At 40.8% G+C, this 27,638-nt stretch overlaps 2 protein-coding genes across 6 annotated transcripts in view; one reads left to right on the forward strand and one right to left on the reverse strand.

The window, feature by feature from the left end:
* Window positions 1-14,360, forward strand: part of sytl5 (synaptotagmin-like 5) — a 60,527-nt gene extending 46,167 nt beyond the window's left edge. For 3 of the 4 annotated variants that reach the window (XM_049594486.1, XM_049594485.1, XM_049594487.1), the window contains 8 exons: window positions 2,384-2,449; window positions 5,315-5,493; window positions 6,337-6,439; window positions 6,532-6,693; window positions 6,799-6,907; window positions 8,397-8,535; window positions 9,699-9,907; window positions 10,821-14,360. In XM_049594486.1, the coding sequence (XP_049450443.1) occupies window positions 2,384-2,449; window positions 5,315-5,493; window positions 6,337-6,439; window positions 6,532-6,693; window positions 6,799-6,907; window positions 8,397-8,535; window positions 9,699-9,907; window positions 10,821-10,963 (1,110 nt within the window). In that variant the 3' untranslated portion in view covers window positions 10,964-14,360. The remainder of the gene's footprint in view (window positions 1-2,383; window positions 2,450-5,314; window positions 5,494-6,336; window positions 6,440-6,531; window positions 6,694-6,798; window positions 6,908-8,396; window positions 8,536-9,698; window positions 9,908-10,820) is intronic. The other variant, XM_049594488.1, reaches the window with a different exon arrangement.
* A 3,641-nt stretch (window positions 14,361-18,001) lies between these two features.
* srpx (sushi-repeat containing protein X-linked) overlaps window positions 18,002-27,638 on the reverse strand; it is a 74,151-nt gene continuing 64,514 nt past the window's right edge. The window contains exons 5-10 of one of the 2 annotated variants that reach the window (XM_049594535.1): window positions 26,911-27,037; window positions 26,647-26,768; window positions 24,504-24,683; window positions 23,369-23,502; window positions 19,730-19,851; window positions 18,002-18,666 (exon numbers count right to left, since the gene is read on the reverse strand). In XM_049594535.1, coding sequence (XP_049450492.1) covers window positions 18,483-18,666; window positions 19,730-19,851; window positions 23,369-23,502; window positions 24,504-24,683; window positions 26,647-26,768; window positions 26,911-27,037 — 869 coding nt within the window. In that variant the 3' untranslated portion in view covers window positions 18,002-18,482. The remainder of the gene's footprint in view (window positions 18,667-19,729; window positions 19,852-23,368; window positions 23,503-24,503; window positions 24,684-26,646; window positions 26,769-26,910; window positions 27,038-27,638) is intronic. The other variant, XM_049594534.1, reaches the window with a different exon arrangement.

Below are 27,638 nucleotides of genomic sequence, written 5' to 3' on the forward strand. Positions count from 1 at the left end.
CGTGTCGTCTCATAAATGACTAACAGCCGTCACTGAGCCGCTGTTTTCAGCGTGAATGGAAGTGGAAGGAGGTGATGAGAGACATTATGCAGATAGCTGAGTCTGCCATTGAATCAGGCTCTAATATACTCAGCCTGCTGCTATGATTCACCTCATGGAGGGCTCGGGACAGATAATGAAACCAAAACAGAGGCAGTATTAGAGTTGTTTATTTAATAGTGCTGTTTACATCACCAGCTAGACAGGAGAACTTTTATTTTTATTCTGTCTGTTCAGTATTACTGATGAATCATGATGAGCAACACGTATACACAGCTGTTGTCAGTTTATTAGGTACACCTTTAGCTTAAACTACCAGTTCTGCAATAAATCCTGTGTTTATGGTGGTTTTAATGTTCAGTATTTGTTGAAGCTGTTTCAGAGAGATTTAAATCAATAGTCTACTCTTACAAATATAAATGGGGCGGACAGAATAATGAGAATGTTATTAGTTTTGTAGATTTTTGGTCATAAAACAAGCTGTGGACAAACTGATAAGTCGATCAACAGAGGGCTAGGAGATGCAATTTTATTTATCTAGCACATTTTGGCAACAAGGCAGTTCAAAGTGCTCTATATAAAATATCACAAGCAAAGAGACAAAGTGCAAAAGGAACACATTGTAAAAGGACCTTCAAATAAAAATGCCATTAAAGACCTATAGAACAGAAAATTCAAACAAGTTAAAATATACCAAGACAGGTACAAACTACAAGAATAAGTGTTACAATGCAGTGTGAGAAATGAATAGAAATTTGATTTACTGAAAGGCAGCGGCAAACAGAAAAGTCCTCAGCTTTGATTTAAAGAACAGAGAGTTGTAGCAGACATGCTGCTTTCTGGGATTTTGTTCCAGAAATATGGAGCATAAAAACTAGACGCTGATTCTTCATGTTTAGTTTTGAGTCTGGGGACACAGCAGACCTGTCCCAGAAGACCTGAGAGGTCTGAATGGTTCATAGTGTAGAAGAAAGTCAGAGATGCATTTGGGCCCTAAACCACAGAAAATAATTTGACAACTATTTTGCTATTCAAATAATCTTTTAAGTAATTCTTTAACGTGAAAAAAAAAAACTAAATAGCTTTGGATTTTTAGAATGTTGGTCAAATAAAACTTACTATTTGAATACTTCACCATGGGCTCTGTAAAAATTACACAGCCCATGTTTCACTGTTTTCTGACATTTTTTCTCATACAGAATCTTTATTGATTAAACAGCAATGCACAAAGACATGCACATACACACATCCAGTATGTGAGGATATAAATCCACAAACACGTGTCACAAGGACACTAAAGAAGAGAAGGACACCAAAATAAAATCTCGGTACAACCTCTGAGTATTTAACACACGTAATCACCCCCACCTCCAACTCCAAAAGTATGAATTTAAAGATAAATAAAATAAAATAAAATAAATAAAACAAAGTAAAATAAAATAAAATAAAAAATAAATAAATCAGACAGGAAATAAATAAAAATGAGAGGGGGAAAAGAAAATCATAAATCACAGGTTGAGGATCGTGGTAGTCTAATACAATAAACTTCAGTTTAGGTATATATTATAATGATGTACAAATGTTGACAACAATTAACAAGAAAAAAAAATGCAAGGCAATGGGGAAAGTTTTTCATGACCAGAGGGCATCACGTGAAGGACAACGAAAATTGGCTTCAAAGACCGGCTTCAAAATGGGAGTCGACAAACCAATGAGTGACTTTACGGTGGCTACGCCAATTATTTTTATACAGTCATTCCTCAGAACTACAAATATAAACCTGCAGGGGGCACTAGATGAAAAGTCGGAGGATCACCAAAGTCAATATAATGTATATTTTCAAAAACAGCATGTATGTCTGTAAAACATTAACAACAATCCATCCAGTAGTTGTTTAGATATCTCAGTCTGTATCATCACTTAAGCTACGACGATAACGTCTCTATAAATTATTCAGAAAACACTCTAAATATGATGTGATGATATATTTTCATAATAAACATTGCGGAATAACTGCATGTCTTCCTCATTCTGACTGTTGCCCTGTTTGTGTGTGTGTCCAGTATGTTGGTTCCAGATGAGTTGTAATCTCTGCAGTTTCATCTGATAATCACCATGGTAACAGTGTGTAATGTGGTTTCTGGCTGCGCTGCTGTAGACAGGGTTTCTGCAGCTCGTCCTCGGGGGGCCTGAGGGTCTGTGCTCGGGGTCTGCCGATCACTAACACATCAAAGCGCTCAGATCTCTCTTCTTCTTCTCCTCTTTTTCCTTCCTTCCCCTCTTTCCTTCCCTACTTCCTGCCTTCCCGTTGATCTCTCTATCTCATAAATGAATCTGCTGCTAGTCCTCCACTCCTGGCTCAGAGAGACGGTGGGGGTACCTCAATGTCCCTGACTCGGATGCTGAGACTGTAAGTCTCCTCTCTCCATGTTTGTGCATGCGTTTATCTCCACCTATACAGTATGTAACTGCAAAAATGCAGCACAAATATGACATACAACTGAATACACCAGTATATTCAGTGTGTGTTTGTGTTTGTTAATGTGGTGGTGGCTCCATCTATTTCCATTAAAGTCTAAGCTCCTCACATTAAACTTTTAGTCATTAATCACGCCGGCTCCCAGCAGGATGTAAGTGAGGTAGACTTTCCAGTAGAAGAAGCACAGCGTGGCTCAACTCTGGCTTTCTTTCCAGACAGACAGCATTATTATCAGTGGATTAGACCAGTTAAATCCTGTCCAGAGCTTCAACGGTCACGTGTGCCAGACGAAATTACCTGCTGTGGTTGTAATGATTTGGAGTCTTTTGTTCATGAAATGAGTTTTGCAGGTACTCGAGGTATACGAGGATGCAGAATGTGCTCTTCAAGCTTTTTAATTTGGCAATCTATGAAGCTCAGGAGGCGCAGCCACATGGGTCAATACACAGTTCGACAGTTAATGTGACGTTAACTTTCTGGATGGTAAATTATAAGACCACATGATTGGCAGCTTTCACTCCTCTTACAAACACTGACATTTTGACTTTTTCCTCTGAGTATTTGATCATTTTTTTGTTCCTTTTATCTCATCTACCTGCCCGCTTTGACCGAGATTTTTATTTTTACATTACCTGCAATCAGACTTTAAGTAGTCAAAGTCATTTTTCAGACATGATTTTTTTTAGTTTCAGCTGCTCAATTGTGAGGATTTGCTGCCTTTCTTTGTCTTATGTGAGAGTACGTACAGATATACTCACAAGCCACTTTATTAGGTACACCTGTTCAACTGCTCATTAATGCAAACAGCTAATCAGCCAATCATGTGGCAGCACCTCAGTGCTTTTAGGCATGTAGACATGGTCAAGACAACCTGCTGAAGTTCACCTGGTACAAGCAAGGTGTACCTAATACAGAGGCCAGGGAGTGTATATATATATATATATATATATATATATATATATATATATATATATACTCTATATATAGGTTTCCTGCATTCTGGTGAATTTTCCTACACCAATTTGTGCCCATTCTCCATCACTTCATTGTGTAACTGTCTTTAATTTTGTCAAAATCAAAGTCTTCTCCTACTTTCATGTTTTTTAGTGATGCGGACAAATGCCATGTTCTACATATTGAGGGGACTTGTCCCCTGCGTCCCCCCTGAAATCCACACCTGTGTCATTAAACAATGATCATGATCATTAGTTGCGGTCCTACTTGCAGTTTTTGTTTCGCAATCTAACCAAAACAATGGTGATAATGACTTTAATAACTGCAGCCTATTTTGAAATCCACAACCTCTCCATTGTCCGCCTCCCACCTTCCCACTCACAGAAACAAGCGGGTTCAACCAAACATGTCAAAGTGACTTATTCTGAGAGAAACTCTAAAAGCATTAAATCCCACAGTGAAATCAGTGTCAGTAAAGTGCTTCCACCTCATCCTCTCACTTGTTAATTCATAAAAGAAATACTGTAGCCAAGTTGTCTGCTCTATTACACGTCCTTTTTAACATGCAGCCACCTTTTCAAACTCTGTCGATCATTCCTGAAAAGGAGTAATTTCATCCTGTAATTATTGCGTCCTAGATCCAGTAACAATGGAAAGGATTTTTGGTTATAATTCAAACTGCAAACTAGTGGCATGCACCACAGAACAGTCTAAAATTATTCGATTTTGGTCACAGTTTTTTACTTTTTTAAAAACCTGTATTTATCCAGGCGAGTGTCATTAAGAACTGTGCTGTCTAAATACTATATTTTTGGGTAGAGTGCTGCTGGGATGATGTTTTTCTGCAGGCTGAAAGTTTGTGTCACTCTAGTTCCCTCGTCAAAAAGTCAATGGCATTTTAATGCAGATATTGAGCTCTGTGGCAAACAAGTGTTTATGATAGTTACGTTTTCTTCAGCAAGATAATCCTCACAAACACCATTATGGTCACATGACTTCAGCATCACCAACACAACAAAGCTGTAAAGCCACGTTCGGCATGATGACATTCTATAGTCTCATTTAGCCACTTGTTGCAACCGTCTTATTAAGACAAGTGAAAGCTCAAAATTCACAAGTGGGGTATTTGCTAACATATTTTATTTCGTAGAAAAAAACGTGAACATTTCAAAAACCCATTGACTTCCAGATGAGGGAACTGGAGGTACAAAAATGCTAACTGATTTCTGCCTTTAGGATTAATTTCTGCATCACTCTTCCTGCACACCCTCATCTTCCTGATGTGTCTGAAGTCTACGGTGGTTTACGACCATCTGCAGCTCGGTCTCATATCAAAATATGTCATGGCTACATTCCTCCACAAAGACATAGATAGTGACTCTATATAATGTCTAGTGCAGCTGAGACTTAATGCCAAAACTATATTAAATATTGCATAGTCTACTGGCAATCAATTGAATGAAGAAACTTGGCAGTCACACGACATAGTACGTAGGCATCTCACAAGTTAAGAGCCTTTATTGTGGACCTGACTAGCTGCTACACATCTTGATGTGAGACTGGGTTGCCATGCTTAACCTTACCTCTCACATTACCATGATTTTGCCACAGATTCAAGTTCATAAAGGGCCGCAGCTGTTTTATTTCTCCCATATTTCATCAGCGCTTTGTAACACTTCACATCTTGTTTTCTTTGTCATCCCTCATCTGTCTTTTATGTGTTGTACTTCATGTGCTCCTCTCTGTTTTCTTTCCTCACCTATTCAACTCTCTTTTCATCCTTTGACCTTCCTCCCCTTTGCACATCTCCACCCCCTCTAATCTCTGGTCTTTGCCCAACAGAGTAGTATAAACAGCATGATGAGCATGTACAGTGAGACCGGTGACTATGGCAACGCCCGGGTGAGCGGCGAGATCTTGCTGAACATCAGCTACAGCTACAAAACCGGTGCTCTCAACGTTCTGGTGAAAGAGTGTCACAACCTGGCAACAGGAGATGAGAGGAGGCAGCGTACGGACAGGTAAGAGTGCAAACACACGCAGATAATACGAGTTTATCTGCTGTATTGACTCAGTGTGTGTGACCATGGAATACTCCAATATGTTTGGAAATACTTGCTGTTTGAATTAAGGCCTTTACACACGGGGCATTTTTGTCAGTGTGATGAATTCACACATCGATATATCTTTATGCCTCCGTGCCAACGACAGCCTTGGCCAGAGGCTTTAGTCCATCCATCCGTCTGTCTATTCAGCCACCGTCCCAAGATATCTCACAAAGGCCTTCGAGGGAATTTCTTCAAATTTGGCACCAACATCCACTTGAACTTGACGATGAACTGGTTATATTTTGTATATTAATTAATCTGAAACCCAGAAATGACTTAGTATTTTTGTGCTCCTGATTCAAAGAAGTTGATTTCACACAAAACACATTTTCTTTTTTAAGATATTTTTTGGGCATTTTTAAGCCTTTAATTGATAGGACAGACAAGTGTGAAAGGGGGAGAGAGAGGGAGTGACATGCAGCAAAGGACCACAGGCTGGATTCAAACCCGGGCCGCTGCGGCAACAGCCTTGTACATGGGGCGCCTGCTCTACCACCAAGCCACCGACGCCCCACAAAACATATTTTCTAAAACATCAGAATATTCCTTTAATTCAATTTTAATTCTCAGTGTTCTGTGTTATCTTTAATAGGTAATATTTATTTGTTTCAGTAAATGTTACTGTCAAAAGTTCACTGTTCCATTCACTTGTTCAGTATCTACTGTAATAAATCAGAGGCAGCTGATATTCGTGTTTTTGTGTCCATCTTCTTCCATTGATCGACCAAGCTGAGTCACTGTGTCTTTTCATCGCAGTTATGTGAAGACGTACCTTCTGCCAGATACGTCACGACAGAGCAAGAGAAAGACGAGCATCAAGGCCAACACCATTAACCCTGTTTTCAATGAGAATCTGAGGGTCAGTGGCTGAAAAACTCAATAACCCTGCAGAAGTTCCTGAATGCAAAACTTTAAAATCATTACGCTCACGTTGTTTCCTGTGTGACACAGTACGTGATCAGCCACTCGCAGCTGGAGACTCGAACCCTGCAGGTGTCCGTGTGGCACCACGACCGGTTCGGGCACAACAGCTTCCTGGGAGAGGTGGAGCTGACCTTTGACTCCTGGGAGTTTGATTCCCAGGTAGAGGACTGGTACGCGCTGCAGCCCAGGGTAGGAACTGAAATCAGCACCACACATGATGCATTCTTTTTTATACAAACACACACACACAAAGACAAAACGTGTTTGAGGGGATTGTGAACGATGTTTGTGTAGGTGGAGAGCAACATAGACACCACAATGCAGTATAAAGGAGAGCTGACTGTGGTGCTGAAGTACATACCTGCAGAGAAGAACCTCACGCTGCCTCTGGACCAAGTGCAAGGTACAGTCATAACTGCCACGACCATTAGATATTACATTATATATCATGCTCTAACTGCTCGGATATTTGCCTTCACAGATCAGCAGAAACTAAGCATGACATTTTGGTATACTTGGAAACTTTCGGATCTCTGCTACAATTTAAAATAAAGTTTGTGGGTTAGACCAACCTCTGCCTGCACAGCGTGAGTTTGTAATAATGAGTGACCCACCAGTGGAAGGTGGCTTGTTAACAGACTTAAATATTTCTTTCCAACTCAGAGTTTAGCACTTCCTTCCCCCATCTGACCTAAAAATGTTTTGGCACAATTCAATGTTAGAATTCCAGAGAATTTTGCTCCCCATCTCTAATTAGTGTTGCTGCTAGACTGCGGTCAAGATGCAGACGTAGATGATATGGTCCGAATCCTTGCCTCTGTGCACCGTCTCCTGCTTGTTATCAAATCTGAAATACTGCTAGTTCAATTTAAGATCCCTCTCCACAGTCCACCACCTCATGGATCCACTTTTCTCTACAGCTGCGATTTATTTTTCTTATGTACTAATTGTTTTAAAAGCCCTTTAAGTTGTAACAAGTTGCTTAGGTAAAAAACCTTTTTCTGGTTAAATAATTTGACCACTTAAGGCCTTTGCACGCTGAGTCCGTTTTTCTGGGATGCCTTTTTTTAAATCCTTCACTCAAAAAACAATTGTCACACACAGAAATCTTGCACACTGACAAAATGAAAAACACATTTCTTCCTTTGCCTCTCTCCGCTGGATTTACCTATCTGGCTGTCATCACTCTCTCCCTGTCTTTCATTTGGCGCCGCAGCTGCATGAACTGGCAGAGCTGTCCTCCACATTCTGTGTGCGGTCCACATCCTCCTCCTCCTCCTCATCATAATCATCCACCTGATTATTATTATCTGATCGATTCTGTGCACCTGGTTCCTCTGTTTTGTCGCAGCTGTGTCCTGCTGCCATATGGCCTCCTGTCCCACAGCGCATCCAATTCAAAATCCTTCTCCTCACTTATAAAGCCCTCCATACCAGGCCCCCTCCTACCTCCGTGGCCACACTCCTTCCCGCAGCCTCCGCACCTCTGATGCCTGCCTCCTGACTCCACCACTCAGGACAGAGCCTCCTTCATAGCCTTACTTACGGAGAACATGCACATAGTTTTTGTCTGTATGTATCTATGAGTTCATTTTGTTTCTTACTCATTCAGTTGTTGTGACACCTGAATGTAGATTATTCTTTCTTTGTTAAAACAACAACAACAAGCTGTGCACACTTATTTTCGTGAGTCCATGTCCAGAGTGTATGAGCTTGGCTTGCGTACACACAAGGTGCACATGTGCGTCTGTGATGCAGACATATACGTTTTCCTCGTTATGCAACTTTACTACAAACTTGTTTTGTCTCTCAAGTGTTGTGTAAACAAGCTGAAACCTTTCAAAATGAGGATGATATACTCTTTGTGTCTGTCCGCGTCTCTCCCGCCTCAGTGAAGAAAGGGTTCCTAAAAGGCAAGAAGACGAGCAACTTCACTCTGCCTAAGGGGGGCATGGTTGAGCTGCTGGTCAAAGGAGCCAAAAATCTAACTGCTGTCAAGTCCGGAGGCACCTCTGATCCTTTTGTGAAAGGGTGAGTTGCTCCCTTCAAGAGTGGATTGAACTTATGAATGGGGGCACAGTGTTAAAGAACAGGGGCAGTGTCATATTTATAAAATTAGAATTAAATAAAAGCCGTGATTCTTGGCAATAATAAACTCTACATCATAAAGTTATTTAGTGTAATGAACCAATGCAAAATAAACAACTGTAAATATTCTATAAATATGAGTAACATCAAAAAATAGCTGATACTTGTAACTCTAAAAATAGGCAAGACGACCAAAGTTAAACAGACTTTGTGGTCATTCTGTGTGTCTTTGTGGTCATTTTGTTTATATTTGTCGTCGTTTTTTGTATCTTTGTGGTTGTTTGTGTATCATTGTGGTTGTTTCTTGTCTCTTTGTAGTTGGTTTGTGTCTCTGTGTTTTTTTAGTATCTCTTTGTGGTCATTTTGTTTATATTTGTGGTCGTTTTGTGTCTCTTCATGGTCATTTTGTGTCTCTTTGTGTTTGTTTAGGGCTCTTTGTAGTTTTATGTATCTTTGTGGTTGTTTTGTTTATCTTTGTGGTTGTTTGGGGCTCTTTGTGGTCATTTGGTGTCTCTTTGTGTTTGTTTAGGGCTCTTTGTAGTTGTTTTGTGTCTCTTTGTGGTTGTTTTGTTTATATTTGTGGTTGTTTGGGGCTCTTTGTGTTTGTTTTGTGTCTCTTTGTGTTTGTTTGTGTATTGTGGTCATTTCTTGTCTCTTTGCAGTTGGTTTGTGTCTCTTTGTGGTAGTTTTGTGTCTCAGTGGTTGTTTGTATCTCTTTGTGTTTGTATTTTACTTTTTTGTGGTTGTTTGTGTATCTGTGGTTGTTTGTGTATCTTTGTGATTGTTTTGTGTCTGTAATTTTGTATCTTTTTGTAGTCATGTTGCTTCTCTTTATGGATGTATTGTATGTCTTAGTTTTGTCTGTGTTTTATTTCTGTTTGTAGTCTTCTGACTGACTTTTAAAATGGAAATATTAACATTTTGTACAGACTCTGTACCTCTACTTCAGGGCCTGTACCTTGTAGACATGTTCAGTAATCAGTCCATGATACCAACAAACCAACAAGACTTTACCACCCCTAGTAACCTTTCTGGCTTTCTCCCTTTTTACAGTAGATGTAATTTTGAAAAGCGCAGCCCATCATAAAGTTGTATCTTCCCCTCAGATACCTCCTCCCTGACAGTAACAAGTCAACAAAGCACAAGACGGTGGTGGAGCGACGCACCGTGAACCCACAGTGGAACCACACCTTCACCTACTGCGGCCTGCAGCCAGGAGACCTCAACAACGTCTGCCTAGAGCTCACCGTGTGGGACAAAGAAGCCCTGGCCAGCAACGTTTTCCTGGGAGGGGTCAGGCTCGGAGCTGGCACAGGTGTGTGAAAAGAAAAGAAAAGTAAAGTATCTGGTTAGACTTTGTCAGTAGACATTATAAGGTCAGAGTCTTGCACAGAATTTCAAATAAGATGCTTAAAACCTCTGAAAGGCTGCACAGTTCTCCACAGGCTGGAGAGCTTCACTGGAGCTTTACTGGAGGCTCATGCTGTTTATCTACAGCAGTCATTTTTGATGGAATGCTTACTTCATAAAAATAAGCTTTTATCCAAGTTCAAAGAAAAAAGGCTTGAAAATATCTTGTAAAAACCCAATGAAGGACGTGTCTGCACAACAAAGAGAAGTCCAGAGTCAGGAGTGACGCATCTGGAAGCCAAAGATCTTTAGTTGCACAGTCGAGAGCTGGTATTCAGCCTTGGGCTATTGAGGTTGGCAGATTGAAAAATGAACAAAGGGAAAACAGATTGTGTGAGCTGTGTGATTTGGGAGAAGTGTCCCATTTTCTTTTGTATTGTACACACTATGATAATTTAAAGAAAGAGTGTGTCAGATTTAGGGGGATTTAGTGGCATATAGTGGTGAGGACTGCAGATTGTAACCAGGTGAAACTTCTGGTTAGGATTCCTCCAGTGTTCATTGTTCAGGAGGTTTTCACCAGGAGCTGAATCGGTCTCTTCTTCTCCAAAACAAACAACCAGGTAATTAAAACCTGCGGAAACACTGAATTCTGGCATAGAGATGATTGAAAATTTAAAGACATATTCTGGATCTGTGTCTTGTCTGTGCCAGCACAACATGAAAACTTCATTCATTCATCCATTGTTATAAAGTTATCTACAGATATCATTTCATCTACTATCCAAAGCGTGAGTGCTGAGAGACTGTTACTGTCCTCGGGGCGCTCTGGTAGTTCCAACAAAGTAAAACAAATATTTGTCTCTTTTCCCCCGAAGGCACAAGCTACGGGAACGAGGTAGACTGGATGGACTCATACGGGGAGGAACAGCGGCTGTGGCAACGCATGATTGAAAACCCAGAAGTCCCTCAGGAGTGCACTCTGATGCTGCGATCCAGCATGCGCAAGTACAACACATGAGCCAAATCACAGCACAGGCAAGAGAGGACAAAAGAGAATGAAGAGAGGGAGGAGGAGAGGTGATGTGAAGGCGAGGTGAGGAGAGAGCTGGTGAAGTGGAACGGTCAAGAAATAAACAAAAGGTCCTGGACTGGAACGCTCATACAGGAATAGAGACTGTCCCTCTCTCCCTACTTCTTTCCCCCCTGAGATGCCCTGTTCAGCCAGTCATGCCTTACACACTCATCCACATGTGCCCCCCCTCGTGCCGTCCAAAGCATCTAGTCTTGACTAAGCACTGCTGTTTACTGCTGTATATGAAAAACATGTGTTGTGTGTAACTTACTGTACCTAGCCGAATAAGCACACAGTGTGAATCCTGACGTGCCCGTCCTCGTCTCTGTGATTCATGAACCAGAGTCATATCTGCATGTAGTTACAGCTGACGGACGCCATCTGTAAGGCGTTAGATGAGGCACTGATCAATAACATAGAGACCTAGACATTCCCTTTATAAGTAACCAAGCTGCATCCTGGTCTAAAGCACACGATGATGCTGAGATTCATCCCCTGGAAACAGTTTTGTACAGAGGTGGAAAGTGACTAGTACTACTGTCTCATTCAAGCAGTAGGCTTTAGTAGCAACGGTAGCACTTTTGAAGACTTGTTTACCTCCGCTGCTCTCAAAGTAGTAACCATCTTTATTTATACGTTTTAGATCACTTCATGAGGGAAAATATCGCAGCAAAATGGAGTATCCTCCTGCAAGCTGCTCTGTTATTCTGCCTGGGGCAACAGTATAATTACTGATTTTAGAATTCACCCAAAAAACTAGGAGTGCAACTGTGTTGATCATTTGATTAAAAATTTATGAAATGCCAGAATATTTGAGAAAAATGGCCATAAAAATTTCCAAAGCTGTAGGCAACTTCAGATTTTGAAAGCTTGTGTTGACTGTTTGATATAACAATCTAAAACTCAAAGATACATACCCCGAAACAAAATCACCGAACCAACATCAAAGAACTAGTAGCACTGAAGGCCGAGTGTTGCATCATCTCACATCACCTGTGTCTCCACCAAAAACTTGAGCTGAACACAAACAAAGACTACAGCCAATGGCCAACTGGCACGTACACTCTGCGCCTGCATGAGAGGAAATAACTCTTCATACCAGCAGGTGGTGGCAGTCTGTATTCGTCGTTCAAAAAGGAAAACTGGAATACAGACAGGACAGATTTAGGATGCTAGTTAGCCAGTTAGCACAAAGGAACAAATTATATTTATTGTGCACTAGTGAGCAATATCAATAGTGAACTGTTTATGCTAAAGAACTCAATGGCTTAAGAATAATCCCACTGATTATAACAAGTTTGTTTTGATGTCATGACTTTAGCCATTTGTTTACTTTCCTCACTTCCATTTGTCTTCTCACTGAGCTGAACTGTCATTAAGATTGTTTTCATTCATGCTGTCTCTGATGTCGATTCAACATGCTGAATCAGCTGAAAAGGGCCAACAAGGGCTGAGTAAGGCCAAGAGTGCTGGACACACCCAAAAATCTAAGACACCGACACTGACCGATGGCAGACCGTTTGCTTAGAGGGTCAGGCGCTGTCAGACTTTGGTCCAGACTGAAATATCTCAACAACTATTTGAGGGATTGTCATGACATTTACAAACATTCATGGCTCCCAGAGGATGAATCCCGATGACTTTAGCGAATATGTGTTTTACTCTAGCACTGTAGGTTTTGAGCGAAACATCTCAACAACTGTTGGATGGATTGGCATGAAATTTGATGCAAACTTTCACGGTTCCTCTAGAGTGATTGGTGATTTGCTGATGTCTCTTAGCGTTATCATCAGGTCAAAATTTTCATTCAGGAAATTGGTTTACGACCAAATACCAGCAAAACTAATGACAGTTTGTGTTTAATGCTAACTGGGAAATACAATCATGCTATCAGGCTAAACCAGTGGTTCTTAACTGATGGTCCATTCTGAATGGACCGCAAGTTACTCGTGAATGTGTCAAGTCTGTATAAAACACACTTTATTTTGAAGTACAGAGAATTTCTGACACAGAGGTTTATTTATGAGTGAGTGACTAACAGACAGCTACTTGACAGAGAAAGTAAACCAGCTCGATGGCATGGCCAAACGCAGGTATGGCGTTGAATAAATTAAACTGTGAACCATGAACTAATGACTAAGGAGAAATCTGGATCTCGTGACTGGACCAGATGGGAACTACTGGGGTAAACTAACGTGGTGAACACAGTGAGCATCATACTCATCATCAGACTCAGTCTCTTTGCTTCATAAATGACAACCAGTTAACTGAAAGCAAAATCGTTGGCAAGTTATTTTCTTTCAATTGATGGATCAACTCTCAGCATTTTAAAAGAAAGTACAAGTTCTTGAAGAATGTACTTACAGTAAAAAGTAGCCTACTTGTGGTGACAAGTGTAGATTTCACAGGGGATATGGGTACTTCCCTCCAATATTTAGAGCATAACCCCCCACCACAATAAAAAAAATAGCAGGACTTAATGAAGTTAAAGACATTTATACCATAAATCGATGCAGACAAGGCACAAATCCGTACATAAAAATTCACCAGAATGCAGGAAATTAAGTGTTTGACACTTAAATTATCGGGGGAAGGACCCTTAAACCTCCCCCCAGTGTTGAAACAAAGCTTACGCCCTTGTTTGTAGTTAGTTACTTTCCACCTCTGGCTTTCAGATTTAAAAAAAAATGTAGAGAGATGACACAGTTTAGATTAGCTTCGATGTAAATTAACACTGTATCAGTGTGATAATAGAAACTGCATGGTATTAGATAAAACAGAGGTAGAAGAACAAAAGATGGTTATATAAAGCACTGATATTTACATCATTTTACACATTTTACAAGTGTGATTTTAAGTGCAGGAACCCTGAGACAGAGGCTGTGTGTTACAGAGTGAGTCAGCACTGAGGCGAGCTGCCTTCATCTCAGGGGGAGCCTAATAATGAGTAAGTCACAGTCACCTTGTCGCTGTCGCCCCGGGCTCGGCCATCCACCCTCCTGTGATGAATCAAGAAATTCACAAAAACGATTTTCAACCTAAACCCTGTGCGACCATTTCTCATGTGGAATGCCAATTTTGTTGCGCTTGTCCTTGGCAGCACCTCCGCTCTGAACTCCCGGGGCACAGCAGTTTCACACTGCACAATTATAGTAATAATACATGGTGTTCACTGTACTACATACTTTAGATGAGAGGCTCGTGCAATACCTGATTACTGAAGAAACTCTTTGATGTACAGCATGCACTATCTCTGTTGTGTCTGGTTTCCAAGCATCAAACTCACTGTATTCAAACCTATTTTGTCCCAAACGTGTTACAGGAATATTTTGAAATAAACGCATCTTTCCATAGACTGACGGCTTGTCTTTTTTTGGTGGAGAATATTATTTATATGCCTGATTAATTGTTGTCTATGTGTTTCTGACAACCAAAAAAATAATTTTTTTCAAGTCCAAAGAGTCTGGAAAGTATACACTTACTTCTTGTTATGTAAGATATAAAAATCTAAAAGACGTTCACCCAGGGAAAGGCTATATATTGATTTCAATAACCATTTTTACCTTTATTTTATTATAATTTATTTTCTGCAAGTGTATTAAAGAGTTTGTTTTGGGGGAGTACTTTCTGAATGACACTCGTTATCTTCCACCCGTTGTCCTAATTATCCAAACAGTTCACACCTGTGACTGAATGCATAAAAGGTCAGGCTCAGTTTTTGTCTCCTGGTTTGTGCCCTTGCTAAAGACCTGCCAAGGTTGCAACTATGTTGGGTTTTTGTTTGATGAACATGTGACCAAACCTTTTATCACAAGTCCCCATGACATCCTGCTTTTCTACACACATGTACCTTAAATTTGCTTTTTTCATGTTTAAATATTTTATTGTTTTTTCTTCACCAGTGTTTGTCAAATGCATCCCAAGATTTACTTGTTAAACACTCAACAGCACTTTGGACCAAGAGCAAATATCTGCCAGTGAAACAAGTTTTGTCTCTCTGTCCAGTTGCTCTCTCCTTATGCTTCCTGACTGGCTTTTGTCTCCAAAAAAACCTAAGATGCAGAAAAGCAGAACTCAAAGCTTTAAAACTGGAGTCCACAAACCAACGGGTGATGTCCCAGTGGCTATGTCCATTATATTTATACAGTCTATGGCCATCATCAGTGCAGATGAGATGATTTTCATTGGCAGGGGGCCAAGTTAAAAGCTCAGCCACTTATTCCACACCAACTGAATGTGAGATTTTAATGACCACAAATGAAGACTTCGAACACTTCTTCCTCAAAAAAAAAACAGCTAAACAGCATGAGGTGTGATGGGAAAAGACTGCAGAGCGTGTTAATAGGTAATGTGAAGTGATGTTAAGTAATTTGATGCGTTAATGCGTGTCTAATATACAGAAAAATATAGACACATTTTTATGTCTTAACAGTGCTCATATATTTTGATATAGTTTGCTATATCTTCTTATGGAGATGCAATCTGATGAGGCCCAAATGCACTTAGCAGTAATTCAAAATCAAACCCAAAAAATACTGTATGGACTGGAAAGAAATGTTGCTTATACTTGCAATATTAGGCTGAGGTTAATCGAATTGCTGAATTGCTGTGAAGTGACTTCTGATTCACGTAATCTCCTTTATTCAGATGGAGCTATGATGGGATGTGAGTCCCATAAATGCAGCCTATTACATCTTTAAATATATTAAAGGTATTCATAAATCATCGCATAATGTATCCACGTAGATTCATTTCTTATTAAAACTGACAACCCAGAGTCCTGCATGGGTCCAGTTTTCAAGATCCGCCCCGACCCGACCCGGCGACGTACAAACCCGCACCCGAACCGCAAACCTGCGCATCAGGCCAATTAATACCGCAACCCGGTCCGACTGAAACACGACCCGCAGCCCGACCCGTAACCCGGATTTAAAGTAATCATTTTGGGTCATATTGGCTGAATATTGAACAGTATATCGCCACAGTTAAGGTTCCAGTGAGTAAACATCTACCTAAATGAATCAGCTCTCACAATAAAAACCCGACTTCAGCTTAGAGCTTAGATCGGGCCCAAAAAATCCAGCCCGACACGGCCCGAGCCCGTGCACGTTATGTCCGGACCGGCCCGTCCAATTAACTGTAGGCTAATAATGATTATAATAATAATGTCAAAATATTATTTACAGACTGGTTTAACAGACGATCCCTGCTGCCACGATCACTGGAGAGTCTGGGTGAGAGGCTTCCACAGAGGAGCGCCCAGTTTTCTAAAGACGTTATTTACTTCACTCAAACTGTGTGTGGCTATTAGGGCTGGTGTTAGTGAATTAGACATTGTTTATCAGTGAGGCTCATTTGCATAGAAAGGTAAAAGAAAAAGGCAATATATGCATATTACCTCATTTAAATACGTGCAAATGACACCGCAGCACCGAGACACAATCTGCTTGGCAGCGCAGTTAGTGGAGCATTTCACCCTCCGCGCGTGCTTTGTGAATTAGAAGGTATGTGTTTGCTCCATTTTTAGCGGCCGCAAAAGCCACGCAATCCTTTTGTGAATTCGGCCCTCAGTTACATTGTTGCAACACTGTGTGCGCACAGCCCTTCACCACCTGGATCCTAAAATAAACACCTGTTTTATTACATAATAATGCTTCAGTATTGCGCCATTCATTAAGATCCTATGTTTCTGTCATTCAAATAACAAGACTAGTGGTTTAATACTCTTAATTATAACAGCCAACTTATTGAAAATGTCGGGTTTAAATCGGGCTCGGGCCCATAATTAGCCTACTTTCTGTCCACAGCGATGTTCAGCAGTTGCGAGCCGTCACGTGTTTTTAGAATCCATCGAGGAGAGAAGTAATCCATCAGGGAAACACTTCAGAAACATTATAAAGTGATAGTTGTACGTTTTATCCACTTATTTCTCAAATACCTACATAATTATTTACTGTTTAGGAAGCGGCGCTTGTTAGATGGTGGCAGCCATGTTGATTCTGTCGTCCAATCACAAATTGTGTTATTAGATGGTGGAACGCGATCCTCAGAGAGTAAATAATGACCAAGATAGTTATCTGTAGTTTACCGAACTGAACGACTGATGTGTTTATCTAAAACCCGCGATCCGACCCGCATGTTATTTTTTCCACCCAGATCCGAACCCGGGAAAAAATGTTTTTTTAAAAACCACCCGCATATCAGCTGTTTTTGCGGGTACCCGACCCAGTGCAGGACTCTGTGACAACCCTGCAATTCTGTGGAATTCCTCTTTGATGATCCTTCCTGATTTATGCCCAGGGAAAACCACAAAAATGGGTAAATGTCTTCAGAGCCAGAGTCACGATGTGTTCAGTATCTGCGATGTTATAAAGAAAAGTGCAGCTGCCAAAGAATCAAAGGGCAATGCACAACATTTGCTACGATGATAATGCAAATCCACGATGTGTAATACATATCTGGGTGGAACAGGTTGTTAAGATAGTAAATGATAGAGCGTATCTTTAATACAGACAGACGTCCAAACGGGGTCTGATCACCATCTCCTTATGCAACAGCCTCTGAATAATCTGTGCCTCAACATGACATGAATTGGCTGGTTTCCGTCATCTCAGGCTTAACATACTCACTCATCCCACTTTCTGAAATAGGGCCCTGGTAAGTTGATTTTGTTACCTTTGACCAGGCCTAGGGCAGCCTTAGCTAGCTGCTATCTATAGCCTGAGATTCAAGCCTTAGCCACTTGATTCTGGAAAATGCTTTAAACAGGTTGTTTGTACAAAAAAAAAAAATGGTTAAAATAATCTCACAGAAGAGACATTTGTTTGTTGTTTTAAGAAAATGAATTGTTCAGGACTCATCTGTAGAAAAAAATAACTTGATAACGATGGATTATTTTTGCTCCATCCTTTCCCCTTCTTCACTTTCTCTCCTGACTCCTCAGACACTCACTTTGACACACTGACGATCACATCCTTGATGAAAAGACATATTTAATCAGTGTCTTGTGAATTCAGACGTAGATGTACAGAGAGCAGCATCACTGTCCTGCACATAAAACACACACACAGTATTCCAGAGAGTGTACACCATTGTTAGAAGATGTGAGATATAAATATTAGACAGGCGAAGAGTCTCCCAGTTCATACAGTAAAAAGACTTTTTGTACAAAATAGTAAAACATATTTCTGCTTTGAAAATATTAATAATAATAATAATAATAATAAAACATACAGATAGACAAGACACAGGAATCAATATGATTGTAATGTACTGTATGACCCGTTCCATTTAGTGACCTCTTTCAATAATGCTTCACATCAGCACACACACACACAGACGCACTCACACCTCTGGAAACAGGACTGAATGAGTTCAGGTAGGAGTGTGTGACATGTTAGAAACAGAAGATTGGTCGGCTGCGACTGAGGAGGAGAAGGATCAAAGATGGCTGAGAGTCCGTGCTTTATGATTGGCAGCTCTGGCCCGCTTCCTGCTGTAGCACCATCTCGTCCTTGCGGACGGGTAAGGTGTCGATGGTGGTGAATAATTCAGCCGCTGTGATCGGGAACGGGTAGCGCTGCTTGTCACTGCCCTGCTTGTCTACCAGCACCATTTGGAAGGACCTCTGAGGGATCTGGAGCAGTAACCTGGGAAATGAACACCAGAACAGTGAGCAGCAGCGGTGGTGGAAACAAATATTGTACTTTTTACTCCACTACATTTATCTGACATCTGTAGTTTTTAATTACAATTTTGGTGGTACTGGTGGTGGTACCAAATTGAGCAAATTTGTGTGACTTATTTAAAAAAAAATATGGGGACAAAGACAATGAGCAACTTGGTATGAAATGTCCTACAAATATCAAAAAAATTAATAGATTTAGAAAATTATTTGAAAAAAAACTTGGGAAAAAAGAAAAATTATATTTATTGATATATTTAAAATTAATTTAAAATTAATTTTAACTTCTTTTTTTTTTTTTTTTTTACTAATTTTCTTGTTTTTAATTTTTTCTTTTTACCAATTTCTTGCAATTTTTTTGGGTTATTTCTTCTTCCCAAATGTTTGAAAGAAATCAAGATATTTGCTCAGGTTTTAAAGGGTTAAGAATGGGTTTGAAAGCAGGACTTGTACTCGTTGGGAAATATTTTCATAGTGTGGTATTTGTACTTCTACTTAAGTAAATGATCGTAACGGGGTGTCGGTGGCTTAGTGGTAGAGCAGGCACCCATGTACAAGGCTGTTGCCGCGGTGGCCTGAGGCCCTTTGCTGCATGTCTCTCCCTCTCTCTCTCTGCCCCCTTCACACTTCACTATCCTATCAATTAAAGGCAAAAAATCTTTAAAAAAATAAAGGATCGAAACACTTCTTCTGGGCGGCATGGTGGAGTGGTGGTTAGCACTCTCGCCTCACAGCAAGAGGGTTGCCGGTTCGATCACATGCAGATTGGGGACTAGGTTAATTGATAACTCTAAATTGTCCGTAGGCGTGAATGTGAGTGTGAATGGTTGTTTGTCTCTATGTGTCAGCCCTGCGATAGTCTGGCGACCTGTCCAGGGTGTACCCTGCCTCTCGCCCGATGTCAGCTGGGATAGGCTCCAGGCCCCCCGCGACCCTCAAGAGGATGAAGCGGTTAGAAGATGAATGAATGAACACTTCTTCCAACAAGTGTTGGATGTGTGTGTGTGTGTGTGTGTGTGTGTGCGTACCTGAGCTGCAGGGACAGTGCTGGAGGGAGCAGCCTGTGTCGAATTCGGCCAATCTGTGCAGGGTAAGTCCCAACCAGCTCAATTACTGTGACATGCCTCAGGTCCAGTCCACACTGAGCGTGCTGAGAGAAAGACACAGAATAAGAAGCTGATCTATAAGTTCTGCTGTTTTATGGCTTTGTTATTGATTTCTATGCAGGCGAAAGAAAGCTGAGCACAGTTTATTTCACAGTGGATGTAAAACTCCAAGGCTGCGACTAACGATTATCGTCATGATTAATTAAAGTCTCCCTCGACTGAGAGATGAGATTTACTCACTGTTTGACCTTCACTGAGTTCTACACCATAAGGCTGTTTTCACGCTCATCTGCTGGAGGAAGGAAAGTTTCTCTCCTTATCTTCAACTTTGTTGGACTCTATTCTCCCATTTTTTTTATGTCTAAGCGACTAACTGGAACAACAACTTTTGAAGCCAGTCCAGTACTGAGAGAGGCCGCTGAAGGCTGTAAAACAGGCCACTCAGAGTGTGTTTGCAATGTCATTTACATCCAATAAAAGTGCTTGTTTTCACCATTGACAGTCGGACAAGAGGACCCCTTCAGAGGTCGACCAACTTGTCACAGAGTGGGATCCTTTCAGTTTAACCAGAAACAGCTCTGAAATCGCCATCGTCAAACCCACCAGATTCCATTTAAATAAACATTTTCTCATCATAAAACACACGTAATTCAAAGTCAACAAAAACATCTTGGTTCGTCTTTCCACTGTCCCAACAATCACCCACTCTGGTTTGGTTGAAATAAACCCTTGAGTTAGTTAGATATGCTGACTCTAAATGCACTAAAATTACTGCTCTGAGTCTGAGTTAAGGGAGGTGGATGTTTGAGTTTGATTTGAAGGTCAATCATAGGCCCAATATGCACCTTCACAAGTGTGACGTGGAAACTTTAAACCTCCAGGTCACAAACAATGACAGTGGACCTCTCAGTGAAATAGGAGACATCTTGTGTCCAGCAGTTGAGCTTCTGAAAATGCGCAACATTTCCATATGAATAGATTCTGGATTGTTCACTGAGGGAGAAAGAGTAAATGTAATTTTTAAGATTAAGATCATTTAAATGTCCAGTGTGCAGGATTTAGGGGGACATACTGGAAGAAATGGAATATAAATATAACATGTATGTTTTCCTTAGTGTATAATCACCTGGAAATGAAGCTCTGGCGAAGGTTCAGCCAGGAAGACAGTACTTTTTCATGCTTAGACTGTAACCTTCTTCCTCACCCTGACATTCACTCCTTTCACGTATGCTCACGCTCTATTCCTGGCTGTCAGTGTTCGGGACTGTCAACTGAGTCATCAGCTGATCTACAATCAACCAATTGCACAGCGTCATCTTGGCGCTCCTCATTTTAAATATGGTTCTTTCTCTGCCCACAGTCCTGTCATGCTGCTGCTGTGCGTATCCCCCACCTTCCCATCACCACCTTGTCATCTTGGATGCATCATCAACCGAAGTCTTCATTCACCACCACCACCACCAGTGTCTGGACTCCATGGGGGGATTTATCTTGCTGCTGCTCAGATGTCCAACAATCACAAATAATCTCCCTCTGGTGACTAAGTGCCAAAGACTTCTGTTGAATCTTATCAGCACAAATCATCTGTTAATCTGTACACTTGTATTCTGCATTAAACTTCATCTTTATTTCATTCCTCTGTCTCTCCTGATTGAAATGAGAATGTGTTTTAGTTACCTTAGAATCAGTCTTTTATATCTACACAGGGAGCAAGTCTTTGTTCACAGAGATCACCATGTTGCACTAGGATGTTTTTACAGTAACAGACAAACCAAACACTGTCTCTCAAAAGGGCCCTTCACATTTTTGCGTCAGCCACCATAGTAAGCAGTCACTCCGCGATGAGCAGCATCGGGAAAAAACTATTTTTAAACATGAAACTGCTTTACTCCATTTTCACCTGTTTAGATTGCAGGGTCCATTTTTTGGAATATCTGGGACCAGTTGCACATAACATCTTTCAGTTTTCTCCATATTTATGATACTTAAGACTTAATTTCTCCTTAGCTGAGGGACTTACACACTTGCACAGAATCACTTTAAAGGTTTCCCTAGTTACAAAAAAGCGTTAACTCATTTACTGCATTGAAAGAGATTTTACAGTGGTAAAAGTTTCCATGTTTGTTTGCTTGGACTCAGGCTTGTGATGCCTGTTATCGTCCCACAAAGTTACCTTATAGTTAGTGAAAAAATGGCAGAGGTAAAGAAGACAATAAAACCATATTGGTCAGAGGAGAAAAAGATTATACTTCTGTGGGAATAAAATCATAGAAGGGACAAGCTACAACGTAAATTTGATCCCCAAATACCAGAAAACAGAAAACTACTATAGGAAGAAATTGCAATGAAAATGAATTCAGTCAAATCTAAAATGTAAAATCAAAAGTGTGTCCACTGGGTTCTCCTGGCTGCAGTAAGCTCTTTCATTTATCACCATAAACTCGGTCATGTTGCAGTTAAGATAGAGTCTGAGGTCCCTTTTTTTTGTTTTGTTTTTGTTTTGCCTCGCTTTGGTTGCTAAGGTCTTTTGTGCAACAGTCTAGGGATTCCTTAAGTGTAAGACAAAGACAAGGAAAAAAACAAAAATTGTTAAGTGAACATTTTAAGGAAACCTTAAAGAGAAGACTTAAGGATGTTTTGTGCAACCAATTTTACTGTGAGAAAACCTTAACCAGGACTTAAAGGAATATGTCAATTTAAGGTATTTTGTGCAACCGACCACTGGATCTTAAGTTATCAAAATATAAAGGTGAGCACACATTAGCAGGTGCTTAGCGGCCCATCTCTAATAAGTTGAACAGCGTCAGAGGAACACTGATTTGTAACAAGAAACTCCTTCATTCAGCGTTTTTACTGTATTTAATCACCTTGTGCTTTTGTTTTAGAGAGGAAGAGACCACTGCGGATAATTCTGCTAATAATAAAAATGTCCTGAACAATGAACACTGAAGGAATTCTAACCAGGAGAAGTTTTAGCTGGTTACAATCTGAAATCCTCACCACTAGATGCCACTAAATCCCCATAAATCCTCCACCCTGTTCCTTTAAAACAGAGAAAGGCAGTAAATCCTCAATCCTTGATCAACTAATCAGTTAATCAGCTAATCAATTCTGCTCTGAGTCGCACAAACAACTCTCAACCTGACAGATTCCACGACTGATCACTCAGGTTGTTCACAAACTTTTAACACGGTGTCATGTTTCAGCTGATAACCTGTCACTTTAAAAGGTCAGGCGTTTTAAAGTCAGCTCCGACTTAATGGTTTCTGACGAGCCGTGGAAACATCCAGCCCCAGAATAAACCTTATCAAAGCTGGTGTCAGTATCATTTATTCATCTCCTTGACATTTTCTGGACCCCCCTCCCCACCACCACCACCACCACCTCTATTTTTATCTTTTTATTTATTTGTCTCACTGCTTTGTCCCACAGAGGCAGCAGAGCGAGAATGACAACAGCAGCGGAGACACAAATCACTGCAGCACTGACTTCCATCGCTTCTCCCCTTCGTCTCCGTCACCCCACATACAGCTCATGTTCTCCCTGCGAGTCGTGCCTCACCTGTAAGTTAGTCATCTGGAAGCGGTAATTATGATTGGCAGCCGTCGGGGCCGAGATAATGAGGAGCCGTCGTTTCTCATAGAACTGGTCCAGCAGAGCGGCAGCCGTGCGCACTCCCACGTTTATGTTCATGGCTGTGATGACATTGAATGTACAATTAAGTGAAATGACAAGATATGACACACAGGACAGGAGGACAAGATTTAATACAACATAGTGAGATGCCGTGTTAGTTGATTCCTGAGTGCTGAGCAGACATCATTCACCATCGAATTCACCAGTGAACTGAACCTGAAACATTGAGTATAAATTACTGATGGTTTGTTGCAGCAGTCTCTCCTATCCGCTACTTTTTCATGTCTCACAGATACAGACATTCAATAGAAGGGCGTCCACTATTGATTTGTCAAATCGATGGATGGCACAGTGGGCCCATTTTTTCCTTCACTGAGCTTCTCACATGGACCCAGCTGAGCACAGGTAGGCAAACTTTACACAAGACTGTTGTGTTTACTGACTATACAGCACAAGACAGCACACATTTAAAATAAAATGAGTCTGAGCTCAGAGAATAAGACGTAAAAACACTCAATCTGAGCCTTAAACCTGCCTGATCAGTATAAAAGTAGCCCAATTTTATATTTTCTGTGTCAGACTGGGTATCTTGTAAACCCAGAGCTTCTCTTTTATGTCCTGTGGCTGTTCACGAGTCCAAAAACGATGTACACATCTGAAGTAGGGCTGGGTGATATAAATATTGTACTATTATTGTCATTAATATATGCATGGTTTTTGTTTTTGCTCGTGTCCAAAGTTTTTCTTTTTACGAATGTTTTGGAGTTATCCCTCCTAATTATTCGCAAGGCTGCAGTATTTGGGGCAAACCCAGGATCCTGCAGACTTTAATACTTATTATTAGATATTCTTTTGATTATGTCAAGGATGCAGTTTACACAAGGGAATGGAATAAGCAGATTAATGTGAGTGTATGAATGTATGAAAATTACTTGTAGACTGAAACTACAAACAAAACCTTAATTCATATTCAAGAGAGATATAAATACGTTTCAGAAAATATAGTATTGTACATTCATGTTATTGTGTGTGTGTGTGTTTATCTGCGTGCAGTACGTACGTGTGCAGGTCGTGTCTGTGCCAGACCAGGTGAGTCCGTACTGACACACTCTAGCAGGGCTGCCCTGAAGCTCGTAGCCACCAGTGCACTTGAACTCACAGTTGGCACCGTAGTTGTCTTTGTCACTGTCACATTTCATGTAACCGTTGTCTGGGGGGAACAGTGGGCTGCAGCGGCGCACTGCACAGACATAAAACACAGAGGAACATTGGCAGTCTTTATATTGTATCGAAAGACAGTTTTGAATATTCAATTTACCTGCTGTGCACTGACTAAAAGACATGTAGGTTACACGAATAATTAGATCTGCATAATGACTTTTACTTGATCACTTTAAAGCTGAAGTGCAGAACTTTTGTCGCCCCCCTCTGGCACTGAGAGTAACTACACAAACTCTGGTGTTTCATGCTTTTATTTTATTGTTTGCCTGCAGGTGAGCTTGCTGCATCTTCCCCGCCCCGAGTAGTGCACTTTTGAAGTCTGTTTTTGCCTTGAGATCCCTTTTTTTTTATCTGGAGCATCCACTCCTGAAACTTTTCTTGGATGCTTCTGAGGATTTTGAACCTTTACATCTGCCATACTCCTTGCTGCTGCTCCATCACTATGGTCTCTCCCCCCTTCTTTTTTCTTTTCTTTTATCTTTATTTCAAACTGTGGGCATACAAAGTATCAAAAGAAAGCAGCAGAATCCAGCCCCCAGTCACCAGAGGAACATGCTGTCATGGACTGTATAAATAATGGGGGTAGCTACCCTGGCGTCCCCTGTTGGGTTGTGGACTCTTGTTTTAAAGCCTTGAGTTCAGCATCTTGTTTTGTTTTGTTTTTTTTTTTTTTGAGCCAGTAGTAACCATATTTGGAAAAGAGGCTGGAGCTGTGGAAAAAATTCACATCCTGTACAGTTGTCATCAATGTTAAAATTAGCTTTAGAATCAAACATTTTGTACCAGGCTGTAAACATGTTTATTCCTGTTGTAAAGTTGTGCATTGTAATATGGGGGTCTATGGGGATTGACTGTTTTGGTGCCAGCCTCAAGTGGCCATTTGTTGAACTGCAGTTCTTGGCTTCATTTTTCAGCCTTTGAGGTTACCGCTCAGTTTCTGCAAACCACAAGTGCATTACATTTGCATCTTTCATATATATCATATCAATGTGTCTAAAGTGATGTAATGTTTAAGCTGACTTTGTCAGGAGGCGGAGAGGATGGCGGATGGTGTGGCACCTAGGCGAGAGGCCTACCAAGCTGCAGACAAATGCATAATGCTGTTCAAGACTGACAAAACACAAATCCAGTTGTGTTTTAGCAAGTCATCGCTGTGTTTCCATCTGCTTTTTGGTTTCAAATGTGGGTGTTTTGTGGCGATCTGTCAATGTGTTTCCACCAGGGATAGTGTAAAATATCACTGCTTTTCCTGCTGGGACTGTGCCCCCACAACATGGTATTTTAAGCCATAAAATGAAATAAAAGTGATTTTGGTGTTAAAACATAACGTTCCAGTGTATCTGCTCCATAACAACGTGCAAATGGAACGTATCTGTGATTTGCTGAAACTTTGTCGTCTATCTAGTGATAGGGTTGCTGAATCATGCACATACAGACTGTGCTGAGAAACTAAAGTTAACAAAAAAGATGAGACTAATGAAACAAATCGAACATAAAACAAATAAATGAATCTCTCCCCTCTTTTGCTGCGGCTGGCTGACACAAAATGATCACTTCTGGTGCGCGGGAAAGTTGCCACAAACATCAGACACCCAAACTTTGGTATCTGAGCAACACAGATAGCTTCCCTGGCAGCAATATGTTGTGAACTCATTTGGCGAGGGCTTAAATGTAACAGACGTTCTTTTATATGTTTAAAACTCCCACAGTTTTGTACTGAAGCCAAAGAAAAAATTTAAATGCATGACTTTCACTTGTAACAATGTTTTTCTGCAGTGATGTATTATTGCTACTTTTACTTAAATAAAAGATCTTCTACCACTGAAAATAATTAGAAGTCAAATAATTTAGCACAGTCTCTATTTTTCCCATTGTTAGTACCAAGTTACAAAGCACTTTCCCCTGATTCCTGGCAATAACACAAAGTGTGACTGACACTCCTGCTCCACACACAGAGTATCAGTAAGCTTTTGTAAACTCACCTCGCACTCTGACAGTGAAGCGACAGGATCCTTTGTTCCCTGCACGGTCATACACAGTGTAGGACATCTTATGGAGCCCCTCTGGGAAATCTGATTTTGAAGGTTTCCCTTTAAGGACAACACTGAAAAAGACAGGCTGTGTTTTAATCTTTCACTGTGATCTCTGTGTTCAGACTGAGGATAACCAACAGGACTAAAACAGACTGAGTGCACTGAAGCGAAACGGGATAGAAAGCTTAAAAGGGTGGCAGAGATGAGACTGACTCTGTAAGGATGCCATCTGCAGTGTCTACACCCTCTGGTGTGTCCCAGGTCACCCTCGCTGTCAGTTTTCCTGGTTCTGCCCACTTATCCTTCACATTAGGACACTTGATTTTTGGAGGATCCATATCTAGAGAGACAAAGAAAGAAAACTTAAAGAAAAAGAGGCCACATTTAAATATGATGTAATGCTGGGACACTACTGTAGGCTGTAAGCAACTTAGTTGGACAAGCTGACAATTGCTGTTTACATTAGAGCAGATAAACACACTGTTCTTGTGTTTTTATCACCACCAGGCGTAAGTCTGGAGGGTATCATGCTTTTAAGTCGTTTGTGTGCATGTATCAGTGTGTGTCTGCAGCTAATCCCGCAAACTACTGGACCGATCAGCCTCATATTAATCTCCACTTACTGTTGACCATGCATGTTTTAAAAGATTTGTTGCTCACTGGCGCATGAAGCCAAAAAAAACTCAATTTCCACGGTATGAAGTTACCTGGATGTGCCGCACTGTGGGACCTGGAAAGCAAGTGCACTAAAGACTTGAAGCCGCTGAGCATGGCAAGGCGGCCAACTTCCACCAGCCTCGTGGCTGATTTCCAGTTTAGCGCTTTGCTAACTTGAATGGGGATCAAATTATTTAGTCTTGCAGCTCTTTTAGACATTTGAAATGTCATCAGATTGGGGAGCCGGTGGCTTAGTGGTAGAGCAGGCACCCCATGTACAAGGC

Source organism: Epinephelus fuscoguttatus, linkage group LG13 (genome assembly GCF_011397635.1).
Source record: "Epinephelus fuscoguttatus linkage group LG13, E.fuscoguttatus.final_Chr_v1".
In the NCBI taxonomy this organism is placed as follows: Eukaryota; Metazoa; Chordata; class Actinopteri; order Perciformes; family Serranidae; genus Epinephelus; species Epinephelus fuscoguttatus.